Here is a 16459-nt window from a genome sequence, read left to right as displayed (position 1 = left end):
CTATTGAATTATTTTCACTACTAAAGTGAAAAGTTTCTCAATGGAAAAAAAAAATTGCCCGATGTGTGAAAATATGTACGTATGTATTTAATAGTGAGCTGCAAAAATTTCTTTTAAATATTTCAGTCAGCATATAGTGTAACCATAAGAAGTTTTGTAAACTTTGAAATAAATTATAATCCAGTGATGCAAGGTCGAGGCTATATAGAAGATACGACATCATTTTCCAACTAAGCTTCAATAATTTCGTACATGTTGATGAACACGTGTGAGGTCTCGCATTGTCGTGGTGGAACGTAATTCCTTTGCGGATTTGTCAATTCTGGCTTTTTCTCTTTGATTGTTTCCTCCGATCTCATTAACTGTTGGCAGTAAACATCTGAGTTGATTGGTTGCTTGGGATCAGCTGAAAATAGCCAAAACCTTTGTGTTTGTTCCCCCGAATTGACAGCATGACTTTTTTCCTGATGCAACTTAGCTTTCGATATGATTTGTGCTTATTCACCCTGCTTTAATCATTATCTTTTTTGATTAATATTATTGTAGACAATCCATTTTTTTATCGCCAGTGATAATTCTTTTCAAAAAAGGGTCGATTGCACTACGTTTTGAAATGTGTATCGCAAATATTGATTCGTTGTGTTAAATGAATTTCTTTCAATTGTTGTGGAACCCAAATATCGAGCTTCTGAACAAGTCGAAGACTTCGTATGCGATTTTTCAATTTTTGTATATGATGTGTATAATCATTTTTTTCAACTATCGTGCGTTTACGTGACGATTGGATTCAATTATGGTTTCAATTTTGTCATCATCAACTTCAGAAGAACATTGGTCCCCTTCAAGTGAAAACTCTCTAGAACGAAATTTTTAAATCAATTCTGACACAAGCGTTCTGTTAAGCAATCAGCACCATAAACTTCACATATCTCTTTGGGAACTTCAGCCGCTTTCTTGCCTTTATGAAAATAAAAAAGTAAAATATGTCGAAATTTTTTATTTTTACACCCCATGTTAAAGCTGACTGTAAACTAAAAGATGTAAACAAAAATACATAGAATTTGTTTTTATAGGAACCTAAAAGAGTCAGCTGCCGTATCTCAAACGGAAAAAAGTATAAGACTGATAGAAGAATAACAAAAAGAACATCATGCGATCTAATTGTACAAACTGAAAATAATTTCGTGTCAAGCTAATATACATACAGCTAACGTTTACTTAGTATGAAACTACGTTTATACGTATGTTTTGTACAATTACATTTTTAAATCACTTCCAAAATTTGGCCTTTATACAAATTGTTCTAAAGTGCAATGTGCATTGAAATTACGATTTAACCGCATTACGTTACTCCCACAAAAATGCTTTTCTCTGGCGTTCATCCATGTCTACAAGCGTTTCTGACTTCATGTAGACATTACATCTGAATGTAGCTTATTGGATACTGTCAAGGGGTTATGCGGTTTTTTTGCACACGCCTTTTCCTTCAGCTCTCAGGAAGAAAAAAACAGATATTTCCTTGATCATAATTCTAAGCAATATCGGTTTAGGAGAATATGAGATTCTTAGCACGACCTTCTTTTGGGTACCCTAACATTTAAAAACAGTTTTTATAAACGGAAGACAAAATTCTTGGATGAATTGAGGCTTTATAAAATTTGGGGCTAGAAACCCAAAGATTTTAACCCCAGGATTTCTGCGTTAATCCTCTGAACTGCAGTGGCAGTGTTTAATATAAGTATTTTTTTTCCATTTGTAGAGTCATTAGATTATTTTGTAGCAGAAGAAGTTAAAGATATGCAGTGCGTCGCCGGAACACGAATCCTGGACCTCTCGATACACGCTGAATATGCCTCCAATTACACCCTGAGGAAAGAAAGAGGCTTGAGAAAAGAAGCGAGAATATACCTTATGCATTGTTTTTAACCAATAAATAATAAAAGAATGGTTGACTTTTATTGCGTGATGATTAGTGAAAATGGATTCTGTTCTATATGAGCTCAACACCTGTTCCCTTTACATTTCTCAGAGAACTGACGGTTCTTGTTGCCATGTAGATGTATTTCATTGCAGAATGGTTGCCAGAGCCTCAAGGAAGTTGGATTTCTACTTCCACACACGTTTTTGAAGAGAGCGCCGGGGGGGAGAGTCCTATGGTCTCCTAATCCTCTCCCTTACCATCAAACCACACGAGAGGACTTTTGGCTCGCGATATATTTAGAGTACTTCCATGCCACAAAGACATGGGACTTCCAAACCTCAAAGATATGAACCTCAAAGACTTTTACAAACATCCATGATTTCTCCGGGATTCAAACAAGGGTAATTCGGTATCGCAGTACCCTAACCACTATACCGTCTGGAGGCATAGTTTTTCCATAAACTATATTAACAAAGCTGATTTAGTGTTTGAAACTTGGGGATCTTTGAAGGAACGATAAATTGCATGCAGTGATAAGTTTAATGGTCTTAGCATGCCAACCCTAATTTTTCCTCGTGCATCTCTTATCTTATACGTGTTAGCTTCTCGTGTCTTAATTCTTCATTATAGCGATATTCCATTTTCTACTTTATGTTTCGTCCGTAAAGATGTTAACTATTTTCAATTCATAATTGAATTAAAAATACCTTTTGTTCTACCAAGAAAGAAAACATTTTACCACGTACTATATTTTGTGAAAACAATCTTGAAATGAAACTTTATAATTAACTTACTTTGCGTCGTAGAGTTAAATAACATATAATAAATAAGAGCATCAGTGACACAAAATGTTTGCAAGGATAAAATTTTTTTTTACTTTTTCGATTTTTGATAGAAAGAAAGTACAGAAATCTAGTGCTGTGAGAAACAAATGCAGTGAATCAAAAATGTATAGGGGCACTTACGAGCTTTCAAAGACTTTCTGCAAGATTATATAAAAATATACACTCTTTTGCAAAAAACTCGAAGCACCAAGAAGGACTTTTGCGATTGTGACGAAACTTGGTATGCAAAAACAACTTGATCGAACATGCTAATGATCAAAGTTTCAAGTCAAATGAACAGGAATTGCGATCATAGCGCGCGTTTCTAGTATAAAACCAGTAACAGAGGCGGAAAATTTATCTTTTTTTGCTGCCGCCTTTGTAATTCCGTAAAGGAGTTACTAAAGATGATATTACGACGATATCGAAGACCTTAGAGACAACTAAACGACTTCGAACGTGGTGGCATTTTAGGGTTGCGTGAAGTTGGGTGGTCATACCGAGCAATAGGCCGCCACCTGCAGCGTACAGACACTGCAGTGTAAAGATATTGGCAGCACTGGTTGTTACAAGGAAATTGCCGAAGAATGGAAAGCTCTGGAAGACCAAGGAGCAGAAATGCGAAGCAAGATAGGATGATTGTTCTTCAGGCCCGAACTGTCCCAACGGTATCGTTGTTGACTATTCAACAACCACGTCTATACCTCCCGTGGTACGGTCCATCGTCTCACGGTGCTTGTCTGAGGCGGGGTTACGCTCACAGAGGCCTTTAAGACGTTTGCCTTTGACTCCACAACATCGACGGAGTCGTCTGGACTGGTGTCGCAACCGATCATCATGGCTGCCATCAGACTGGCATCGTTTATTGTTCAGCGATAAATCGCGCTTTACTCTTGAAGCAGATGACCATCGTGTTCGTGTCTGGAAAGGACGGGGTCCAGCGATCCCAATCAGCATTTGTTTTTCAATGCCATACAGCCATAACCCCTGGTGTGAGGGTGTGGGGCGCTATTTCTTATGACAGCAGGTCATCTTTAATCATCCTCCGTACATCTTTAACAGCTCAACGATATGTTGATACCATTTTGCGGCCGGTTGTATTACCCTTCATGGCACGTCATCCCGGCTCTATTTTCCAGCAAGATAATGCCAAGCCACATACCGCTCGCATATCTCTGGACTGTCTCCGTGCGGTTGATACTCTTCATTAGCCAGCAAGGTCACCAGACATTTCACTAATCAAGCATGTTTGGGGCATAGTAGGCCACTCCTTGCCAGATTCGGGCACCAGAAAATATCGCAGATCTGTAGAGACAACTGATGAATGCCTAGCAATAGGTGTCGCAGGATGACATTAGGAATCTCTACCACTCCTTGCCTCGACGAATTCAAACATATATTGCCGCCAGGGATGGTTCGACCAACTACTAATTTGAACACTTAATGGGTGATTATGAGCCTGATTTTGATGAGTACTATGATTTTGATTTTTTAATCATTTTATTATCTGTGTATGAGCTATACACATATTCAATTTCATCAAAAACAACCACTTCCTTCATGGTGCTTCGCTTTTTTTTTTTTTTTTTCAAAAGAGTGTAATTTGTCCTAGTTATTCGGCCCTAAATGTTATATTTTCTTAAAATACTTCTAACATTTTCTTTACTAATATGCTTGTTAAACATTTGCTAGGCTAAAATCAATTTGACTGCACATTTTTAATGATCCATTTTTCTTCGCGTTCAGTGAAACGCCCTGTTCAAAGTTTCTTATTAATCAAGTTTGTTTTAAAGTTTTTCGAAATTATATATGAATAATAGATTACATTCATTTTTTCTTTCTGATTATCGATAATTCCGATTAAAACAAGTTTCTTGATATCAAAACAAATACAGAATTGTTTCAACCTATGTTAACGAAGTAGCTCTTCAACCTTACGTTTTACAAGTCTAAAACCCTTTTTCCAGACAATGTGTAATATAATTCATATGGAGACAAGAATAAACTGCAGAAAATAATAATTTGAATGATTTTGAATGCGACAGCCAAATAACCTACGGTTACCAATTATTACATAAGTAATTTGTAATCAGTGTATGCTTTAGTTTAAGTGCATATTCAATATTTTATTCGTATGTTCTTTTTTCGTGACATTAATTTCCTGTCATAATTTAATAAATGTAATTAAATTTTCTAAAACTCGCGAAGTGCTGAAAACTAAATTCTAAGGAATAACTTTAGGTGGCTGTGTTATCAAATGTCTAGGTTCTGCTTGGAAGATAAAAATATATTGTTTTCTTCTTTTGAAAAAAGATACCGAATTTACCAAATTGCGAGTAAACTGTTGCCTTGTTTTAGTATGGATCAGTGGAACGGAAGAGTTGCTCTTGTCACTGGTGCTTCCACGGGGATTGGTGCTGCCATCTGTCGAGAGTTGGTCAAACATGGCATGAAAGTCGTCGGATGCGCGAGAAATGTCCAAAGGATACAGGCTATGGCTGAAGAAGAAACAATTGTCCAGTCTCCCGGCTCAATAATTCCAATCAAGTGAGTTTGAAATTAACTATAATTATAATGCACTGTCATTAATTTAACTGCAGATAACGTATAATATATAAAAAATTATTTGAATAGAAAGAATAAAACTTGTTTGCATATTTTTTTATCTTGTTTTAAAACAATATTTTTCATACCCGTAATTTGTTTAGATTAGATTATTTTAATATGGCAAAGCACATGAAAGTTATCTGCCTGAAGGGAGGATGTCTTCACGGAGGAATTTCTGATGGAAACGGGCTCGCATTCACATTTCACATGAGGAAAACCACGAAAACAAACCATGCAAACAGTCCTTTTGTCTGGGTTCGAAACAGCTCGAACTACCGGCAATCAATGGTCTTAACCAATGGCCGTTGATGAAGGTCACATGTAATTTGAATCAAAATCTTAAAAAATGTAGTTGTGAAACTTACGGTATGCATTTATTCCCAAATAAAGATTAGAAATAGAAAATAATCAACAATTTTGGCATATTACACATAAATTAATAACGATTACACTCTGAACCAATAACGGAATTAACTGCAATTCCGCTGAATTGTAAATGTTAGCAAAGATTTTGTCATAGAATAAATACGGATTTCTTTTACTTGTGTACGATGATTATAGGTATGCACAGCGCTCAATTGCTAAAACTAGAAGTGCCGGAGCCTAATGGAAGAGTGTCAAGAAGGAAGAAAAATATAATAAATAAATAACTAAAAATCAAAATAATTAAATAGTTAAACCAAAATTAAGGGAACTATAAAGAGATAAATAAAAATTTAACTAATTATTAAATTAAATGTAAATAATTAAAATAAAAAATTAATTAACAGACCTCATCTTGTTTAGGGCCCCGGCTAGAATTAAATTCCACTCAAAAGCTAAGAAGAAGTTCACCCGATCAGCCATCTGAATTTAAGGCCTGGTTTTACGTATAATGTACTATTTCAGGGGATGATAGATACGAAAACTAATTTTTTTTTTTTTTTTTTTTTTTTTTTTTTTTTTTCCCCAGCACACCAACGAAAAAAATTAAACAATTAAAGAACCTTTAAGGAGAATAGTGAGAATTATAGAAACAGTATGATGATGTGGAAAGAAATGTTAACTGAAAAATGTAGCTTTGAAATAAAGAGAAAAGGATTTTTTGATAGCAATGCCCCATCGATATAATTCTGGCTGTCAAGTGGAAATTTTCCCTGAATACGATCCATTAACAACATGAGAATAAATGGGACTTTTCTGTACTAGTGGCAGCAATGGTCCCTTGCGTTTGGCCACGTCGTTCAAAAGCTCTTTCAGAGGTCTGCAGTAGCAAGTAACTAGCGTGGCATGTGCACGACCAGGGTAACACTTTCAGTATTTACAGAAATGAAAATTATATTCGCTGTCATAAAAAGAGAAGAAGAAGAACAAACGCTTCCTGAAGAATAAGCCTTTGACATCCTTAAAAGTCTCAAACTCTGTCCAAGGTCTGTGTCCGATGTAAAGACAGGCTTGTGTTCAGAAGCTAGAATACATTTTTAATGCATAATTGTTATTAAAATAAAAGTTGTGAGTTAAAATTGTGGTTCATTTACAGAATAGAAGTACCGGAGTACTTTCATTTAGGTCTCCGATGCGTTCCGGCTAAAATTATGATTTATCTCAAAAACTGATAAGTACCGGACCCAGGCTTCTGTGGGCTCCGGCGCAATTTAAGCTCTGGATGTACACTTAGATATTTGTAATAGTTTACAGATTTAGAGCGATCTTTATGCGTAAATGTATCTTAAGAATGAGTGGGTTGGTTCACTGTTAAATTATATGTGTATTAAACTATGTATTTATATGTGTATTAAACTGTTAAAATATATGTGTATTAAACTATGTAAATACACATTTATATTATTTATTTATATTAAACATAAAGCATCCAAATTTTTTTAAAAAATTAAATTGGAATTAAAACAAGGCATTTCCCTATTAATATTAATAACTGAAAACCGTGGGAAAAAGGTCTAAAATTATAGATAAACATAACCGAAATTAATATAAGAATTCATTGGTAAAATAAACCCGAAAAATAAAATGCAAAATGGTAATGGAAATAAAAACTACAAATTAATCTCTTTTGTCTGAAACCTTAATTCAGAACTCATCAGAAGGAAATGAATTAAAGTTTCATAAAAGTCGATTAACGTGTCTCGAATACATGTTTCATTCTTCTGAATCATCTGAGATATATATATATATATAAAAAAAAAAAAAAAAAAAAAAAAAAAAAACCACGAAAAAAAAAGATTTGACTAAAACTTCAATGATCTCAGATGATTCAGGAGAATGAAACATGTCATCAGAAATTTCTCATTCTGAGAGATAACGTAAAAGTCACTAGAATCGAAAAATGTTTCCTGAACCTTTTGCAGGGATACTGAGGTCGAATCCAATGGAAATTTACTTACATCCATTTTCAGATGACTTACTTTCTCGAAGCATTTGAACTAACTAAACTAAAGTATATTCTATAAACCTGAATTGTGCATCACCAGAATTTCCTTGAGGGACTAAAAAAAATTCAAATTATATATTTGAATTCAACAAAAGGAATTTTGTCAGGTTCACATACTCCCCTTCAAAGGCTCAAAAATATTAATTTCTTTGCAATATTACGTACTAGAACTACATGTTCTGGCAAAAATATTGAAATATGCCTTTTAAATTATTGAAATATGTATTTTAATATGGATATAGGGGTTCAAAAAAAAGAAACCCCTATATCCATATTAAAATACATCGAACGATTCTAGTTTTCTGAAAACTTTTAGTAAAGGAGAGCCTTAATGCTAGTTCTAAAACAATTTTCATATCTGAGAAAAATCGCATTTAGAATTATTAGAAAAATAGTATCTTAAGCAGTTATACTCTAATAACCTAGTAATCTAAAAATAATTACTATTGATTCTTGGGATAAAGAATGTTTTCATCGTTTATTTCTCCCAATTGAAAGGTTTAATTATTTGGTTCCTCTTCATAGAAACCAAATAATTAAGCTTCATAGGAGTATTATGTGTAATGTAAGTAAGGTAGAATCAGTTATGTATAATTTTTGTGTTAGCTTTTATAGCTTATACAGATCTACTTACTTGAAATTTCTCCCCTATATTCGGTGTTAATGAAGCATGTAGTATACAAGAACAATTTTTTCTGTGTTTAAAAACATCATTGAATATATATTACATATTAAAATATAATTAAATATTATTAGTTTTTAATTAATCTTCCGTAGAGAAGACACGATTTATTTTATCATTTATGAAATCAGTTTCTTCCATTTTGAATGTATTTTAATTGATTTCTTATTTCTTACCTCAGTTACAAATTGAAAGTTACAATAAAATGATGCTATTCATTTGTTCTCACTTATCTAATCTAATGTTGTGGATAGTTGAGTTTAACTAATCATATTAATTTTTAATTTGCATCTTTCTTCTATACCTCATTTCATCACGTAATCGCTCATTCCAGAGATAGAGATATGTGCATATTTAATTAGCAAGCGATTTAGTATAAATTGAGATGGAAAAACAAAAGAGTTCGTAATAGTATGAATATATTAGACAAACGTTGATCAAAATTAATTTTAGTTTTTTCGATCAGCTTTAAAGCTTTGATTAAAAAAATACTTAGATTTGGATTTGAGGATGTTTTCAGTTCAAGCTTTATTTCTCTGCAATGTCTAAGAGACTGGTAATTTTGTTTTGTAATATTTTAATTTGAACCTCACAGGTGGTAGATAGAATAAAAGTAAGCTATTTGTTTGTCCTTGCGTGCTTTCTACATGAAGTTAACGATAACTCGCAACGCTATCAACGATAACTAGCATCATAGCTTTAGGTAGTACTAAGTGGTGAGTGTTAGAACTGAAGTAATTTGTAGTCAGAAATAGCTCCTCAAGCATTATAATCCTACACAAAATTTAAAAGAAACTAACTGACAATTTTAATCCAATAAAATTATCGTAATAAAATTATGTTGAACAGGAATTAAAAAACTTTCAAGGTTAAATCATGTTTATGATGTCTAAAAACCGTGAACAAAACTTAGGATGATTTATTCCTCATATTAGATAATTATATATGAGAGAGAGTCAAAAAGTAACTTTAATTTAACGATAAAAATTCAAAATCACGTGGTAATCCATTATGTTGCATGCAAACTATGCCAACACCTTCATAAATCCTTGTTTGCAAGCTCATTGGTGGTTTGGTTTAGTTTATTACGGCAAAACACACTAGGGCTACCTGCCTAAGGAGAAGGATACTTTCATGAATAACTTGCTAAGGGAAACTGGCTCGCAAACATAGGGCAAAACAACGAAAACATCCATGCAGCCAGCCCGTTCAATCGAATCGAACCCGGGTCGGAAATGCCAGTATTTGGCGATTTTACATCTAGGCCGCTGGTTTAAGGAAAAAATCATATCAGCATTAACAATATTTAGAAAAGAAGAAGGGGAAGTTATCTGAATTTTGAGGTACTGATAAATGGGGAAAAATTCAGGGATGACCCGTCATTTTTTTTTCCCAGAGACACCTGGCATATCATTTTATAAGGTATTTCTCCCGCCTACTTGGCATGCCTTCGTCGTGTGGTGATCTGCACTCTAGGCGCGTATTCTAGAGGTCCGTTGTTCGATTCCCGGCGAGGGAGTAGCTAGTTTTTCATCATGCCTGCTTCCAAAAATACCTAATGTCTCTACAACTTCAGCAAGTTTATGTCAGTAGCTACCCAAACAGGGTTATGTCAGCAGTTACTTTAGCAGGTTAGATCTTTCAAGGAGGTCCCTGCCATTAAAATGTTTGGCATAAGCAAATTAGTTTATCAACTGTTACACAGTCAATTCAAATAGATTTTTTTTTCTTTTTTATCTCTATTAATAAAAAAAATTAAAGTTCTTTTCTGATATAATTTCAAAATTTGGATTCCGTTTATGCAACCTCATTGATTCATTCTCCGAAACAATTTCCAGGTGCGATCTTACAAAAGAGGACGAAATTCTATCAATGTTCGATAAAATTCGAAGGACTTTAGGAAGACTGGATGTGTGCATAAACAACGCAGGGTTGAGCTTTGACTGTACTCTTCTAGAAGGTCAAACAGAAGACTGGAGAACAATGCTTGATGTGAGTACGCAAATATTTTTTATTATTATCCCCGATAATTACCTTTTCATTCAATTAACTAACCAGATATAGAAGATTTAAAAGGAACTTTCAGCTGACAAAAGCCGTAAACATTTGTAGGCATTCAATTCTGGTTTTCCAAAAGATATTAATTATTATAACTGTCAGCTGTTAATTATTTGTGTGAAACAATGTCCAGTTTTTTTTTTTTTTTTTTTTTTTTTTTTTTCTTTCCGTCAAGCTTGAATCATTTAACAGGAAACATCAGTGTTCAGTTAAACGAGAGAAGTTCTAAATACAGTTGGAAAAGTTAAGTAATAGAATGGCATCTGATATTTGGAACTGGGTCAATCAATCTATTTTTTTCAACAAGAGCAGTGAAGCCGCCCAGTCGGTATAATGGTCAGGGAAGCTGACTGCGATGCCCGAAGAGCCTCGGTTCGAATCCCGGAGAAGGCATGGTTGTAACTGTCCGTCCCTTCATAGGAAAGGCGATGGTGGCCCACCTATTAGGTGCCTCTATAATAAAGAGACCACCAGATCCGGCCTTGTATAGATTAATGGACTGGGTTACATTTGTAATTGTTCACAAGCTGCCATTGAAAAAAAAACAGCAGTGAAAGGTAACAGTTTTCTGGTATAGAAAGAACAGATATTTCCTTTCGGTAGCAGGATGAATATCATCATATTGGATGAAGATTTTAAAAAGAAATTTTATTAAATATAATTATCAATATGCATCTTACATTAAGTAACATAAATACACTGGCTTCCAGAGCTAGGCAACAAATGGAAAACTGCTCAAAAAGTATGTAAACTTGATAATAGTATTTATTAAGTAATTTGTAACTTAAAAGTACAAGAAAATATTATACAGAATATTTACATACAGTGATATGAAAAGGAACATAAAATCGCATAACTCCATGGAAATAAAATAAATATGAAAAAGTTTCTCAATAGTAAGTATGACAACCTCGAATAAAAATGCAGGTCTCACAGCTATGTCGCATGCTTTTTATGATGTTTACAATGAGCAGCATACATAGCAATTTCCATTGATCCCGTAAAACATTTCTAAGCATATCTAGGGTTTGGGAAAGAGGGCTGGAGGCAGCAGCACGGCTTTCGAGAGCCTCCCACTCAATGAGATTAAGGTCGGAAAAGCATGCTGGCTGTTCCATTTGAGCATGCTGTTCCGAATTTCAGCTTCATCTTCATAAAATTGGCGCATGAAACGAGCAGTGTGAGGGCAAGCAATATCTGCTTGCAAAATAAAGGTATCGCCAATTGTGGCAGCATACGAAAGAACAATAGGATCCAGTGTATAGTCTATGTACCTCTAGGCACTGAGACTTCCATGTGGCGGCACATATAGGTCTGTGGGCCACCTGAACATACTCCTCGCACATAAAAACAACATCAGTATCCCTCTACCGTCATGTTAGACGGAAGATATCGACTTTTGCTCTCCTGCAGAAACAAACACTGCGACAATCACTCTATAAAGCAAAGCGGAACTCATCAGTGAATAGAACAGATCTCTACTGATTTATAGTCCAGTTTACATGACTACGCGTCCAGTTCAAACGTTATCTCCAGCGGCTGGAGTTAAGCGGGACATACAATGCCGGTTGCTCAGTATACACACTTCATTCATACAACGTTTTGCGTACTGTCGGAACTGATCATGTCCTTTATGTAGCAGAAATAAGCGCAGATCTGAGCTGAGATGGAGTTGCAGCTCTGTTGCGACCTGCATTAAGTCGCAAATGCCGGTCATCTGGAAAAGTGGTAAATATCTTAGCCTGCCTTCGGTAGATCTTCGAGAGACTAACCAGTAGTCAGAAATTGGTTCTGCTAACAGCTTACCACGAAACGATCGATTGTTAGCTATCTCGTAACATCAGAAGATCGTTTATATGCTTCTAACAGACCTATTATTCTAAAACGCAATTGTCCTGGCAAATGTCGCCTGGAACTCCTTTTTATACTTTGCCTATCTCAAATTTGGTTTAATATACCGTAGTTCATTGAATAGAGTATCCCTTCTAAGCAGCTGGTTTTAGTATGTATTTAAGTGAAGTGACAGCAGAGCCACTCTTTTGTATAATGTTTCTCAGTGCAGTTTGCTTATCCAATTTTCAAGAATTTCGAACTACTTTTGGCCGATTTACCCCAATTATTAAATATTTGATGCTTAACTTTTGGAAACAAGGGCAGTTTAATATTGTATTTAGATATTGGTTAATAATGTTATAAGGTATTTCTCCCACCTTCTTAGCATGTCTTCGTGGTGTGGTGGTCTGCACGCTGGGCGCGTATTCCCAGAGATTCATGGTTCGACTCCCGGCGAAAGCGTTGCTCATTTTTCATTTCTTCCTGCTTCAAAAATAACCTAATGTCTCTACAGTTGCGCCCGAACTAAAAAGGTGGCGGATGATGATTCTCCATCCCCAGGATTTGGCGATTGGGGCCCCTAAAAACCCCGCTCGCCCTTTAAAATGGTGGTAAATAAGGTATTTCTCCCACCTTCTTGGCATGCCTTTGTGGTGTGTTGGTCTGCATGCTGGGCACGTATTCCAGAAGTCCGTTGTTCGATTCCCGGCGAAGGCGTTGCTAATTTTTCAATCTCTCTTGCCTGCTTCCAAAATACCAAATGTCTCTACAGTGTTACTTTTCGTCTATTAAAATTTATCTTTTGCCTTTATGTAAGCTCTTTTCTTGTAAAGTTATGTTATAAGCATATAATATTCTGTCTTTCCTTTTCTTTTTCAAGAAATGTCTACATATTTTCAAATTCAAATATGAAAGAACTTAAACGTTTGATAAACTAGTCTCTTTGTTCATTTATGCAATGCAGATAAACTTACATGCAAAGTTCTTCAAACCATAAAAATAATATCTTGTTGCATTCTTATAATCATCTGTAGCTCTTTACGTTCTCTTCAATAATTTGACTAAATTGGCTTTCGTTTCCTTTAAAAAATTTCTCTCTTTCTCCAGGCCAAATAATATTGAAAACATTAAAGTATAAATTTAAACTGAGTATCGAAAGTTTCTAATTCAATAGCTTTAACATGTCTTAAGTGGTATATGAAGGAAATAATTAGAAGATGGCAAACTGTTAATCTAAGCTTCGGTTTAAGAGTAAGAATAAGACGGTAAACAAAATTCAGAAGTCCCAGAAACTTTAAGATTTTCTTATTGGACGATGTGTTATCATGTCCCCACAACATACTTCTATTCGGCTAGCTACAGTACCCATACTGTCTTTCCCTCTTGTGCCAACACTGTTGTTCGTCATGGTAAACGGATGAAGTACGCAGGTGAGGCACACACTAGTTCGGCTACGCAGCTGAAAGAGGCAGTGAAAATACAAATAAGATATTGCCTTATTGCTATATGTCTGCTAAGAAACAATTTATTCGCAATTCAAAAAGTCTTGTAGTTACAAAATGTGGCAAGAAAATCTCTCATCCATACACTTCTACAGATGTACATATAACTGCTTGAAATAGTTATATTAAATTAACAACATATACTGAATCTGTAATTACTAATTTACTTCTTTAATATAAATTCAAAAAAAATGAGCTAAGGCTTTGCAAAGGAAAGATGCAGCGAAAATACAATTAAAAGAATATCTTTGCTATTTTACGTAATCATTTATCTAAAATACAATTTATTCACTATTCAGAAAATCTCGTAGATGCAAAATGGGGCAAGAAAACATATTCGGACAGTTCTGCAGATGTACGCGTAACCGTATGAAATAGTTACATTAATTTAATAATATATGCTTAAATTCGTGATTTTTAATATAAATCCCAAACAATGAGCTCAATTTCTTCATACCAAGCTTCTACATATTGCATTTAAAAAATTAAATTTCAAAAAATATATATTTCAGATTCCTACAGTTTTACAAGTTTGAGAATTTTTACTGAGGGTCACCCCGTTCGCCAGATTTATCCAGCTTGGGTTTCTTTTTATGGGGCCATCTAAAGAACATCATTTACGAGACTCCCGTTGACTCACGGGAGGACCTCGTTGTACCACTATCCATTGCGGCTGCAAGCGTGCGCGAAATGCCTGTCGTTTTTCAAAATGTTCGTCAATCCCTTCTGCGACATTACCAAACATGTATTACTGTTAGTGGTCGCAATTTTGAACATTTATTGTGAATACTGTATTGCTGAAAAGAAGCACTTTGCGTTGATTTTGTACATAAACACATTTTCCTCTCGTGTCGTTTTTTTAGACCCTACATTCCTATAAAAAATGCATGTTGTAGTACGCTCCACCACCCCTCCACGTTTGTCCCATGATCTATGAAACACCCTGTAGAAAACCGGCGAGACAAAACCGAATGGCTAGAAGCACTCAACGCCACTAAATTACGTAAGTCGTTAATAATCACGGCACAATGTGGCCTGGAATAGGCAGACACACTTTAAAACTAACTTCCGAAACTCTTGCTTAAATAGGACCTCTTTCTACCTTAACCTGAATAAACGCTCGCTGTCTCATTTACATTCTGACGTGAAACGTGTGGGTGAAAGTCATGTGAAAGCAGTAAAACTTAAAATGAACTATTAGTTAAAAATAAATAGATAAAACTCAGATTTTATTCTTTTGAATAATAAGAAGCCTTATCTTTTACATTCTTAGACATTCTGTATGCTTTCAAAAAAAATTATAAAAATTTGATATCGGTTCTTCAGCATACAAAATATGATACGCATGAATGAATGACTTTTGGAGACCTTAAGAATGTTGGGTACACTTCGTTGTCAGCAATGCATCTATAACAGTGTTTCTCAACTGGATTTACTCTAAGGACCGGTAAAATATTTCGGTACGTTCTCGCGGACCGGTAAGTTTAATAATTCGATCCATTGGCACAGTTTTTGAACAGATAGCTGGATAATTCGCGGACCGGCAAATATTTCTTGCAGACCGGCGGTTGAGAAACACTGATCTTTAATATGTTTTTTATGTAGGTGGAGCAGTAATGCTGAATACTAGGAGTCGAAATACTGGTCGTTAAGAAATTCTTTTGAAACTGGCAACAGAAACATTTCATTTTGTTATCCAACAGAAAATGCTTTTACCGGTAAAAAAGATATCATGAAATATCTTAAAAGAAGGAATTACTTTAAATGACTGTCTGGAGCATTCCCCCTTCTATCAGAACCAAGGTGTAGAAACGTTTTTTTTTTTTTTTTTTTTTTTTGGTTGGTCTAGACTTTACAAATTAATGTTAGATGAAAGCATTAAACTTTGCGTGAATGCAGCTGAAACGAAAGAAGAATCTATGTTAAGTTTGTCATTACTTAGCTCTTCGGGTAACAATAAGGATGGTCTATGGACAGAGTTTGAAACTGCCAAAATTAAAATCTTTAGCTTGGCTGTTCATTGATAATAAAATTAATTTTTTAAATTCTCATCTTATTTAAAAATGTTTTAGAGAAATCTTGTTGCATTGGGGGAGAGAATGGAAATACACTTCTACCAAGATATTTCATCTTATTATTAGAAACAGGAAAAAAGCTATGAAAGCTGGAATATAAATATGATTAGAGACTACTCCTTATATAAGCAGGTTTACTAATAAAAAAACACACAATTTATGGTCATTGACTAAAACTTTTTGTTTCGTGAACAACTGTATTTTGTTAGCTCTTTTAGATATATATCATTTCTTACACTCACAAAGTATTGCCTACTGAAATATGTACTATTATGTTATAAATATCTGCGCCGCCCAACTGGTATAGTGGTTAGCGTCGTTGACTGCCGTGCCGATGAACCCGGGCTCGAATCCCTGAGAAGGCATGGATGTTTGTAAAGGTATAGTGTCGGGGCCGTGTGTGGCACTCTAAATATGCGACGGGCCGAAAGTCCTCTCGTGTGGTTTGGTGGAAGGAGAGAGGGGTGGGAGACACTCGGACTCGTCTTCCCCGTGGTTGCTCTCCATCCAAACTGGGGGCGGAACTGAG

At 35.0% G+C, this 16459-nt stretch overlaps 1 protein-coding gene across 1 annotated transcript in view; it reads left to right on the top strand.

Moving 5' to 3' along the window:
* Window positions 1-16459, top strand: part of LOC118180812 (dehydrogenase/reductase SDR family member 11-like) — a 33383-nt gene that overhangs the window by 3343 nt on the left and 13581 nt on the right. Inside the window, exons 2-3 of the mRNA XM_035349869.2 lie at window positions 5104-5292; window positions 10301-10454. Of these exons, the coding sequence (XP_035205760.1) occupies window positions 5105-5292; window positions 10301-10454 (342 nt within the window). The 5' untranslated portion in view covers window position 5104. The remainder of the gene's footprint in view (window positions 1-5103; window positions 5293-10300; window positions 10455-16459) is intronic.

This window comes from Stegodyphus dumicola, chromosome 8 (assembly GCF_044657685.1).
Source record: "Stegodyphus dumicola isolate Sdum_Otavi_A_Nest chromosome 8, ASM4465768v1".
Taxonomy (NCBI): domain Eukaryota; kingdom Metazoa; phylum Arthropoda; class Arachnida; order Araneae; family Eresidae; genus Stegodyphus; species Stegodyphus dumicola.
The sequence above is the reverse complement of the archived record's forward strand: the minus strand, read 5'-3'. Positions and strand labels throughout refer to the sequence as shown.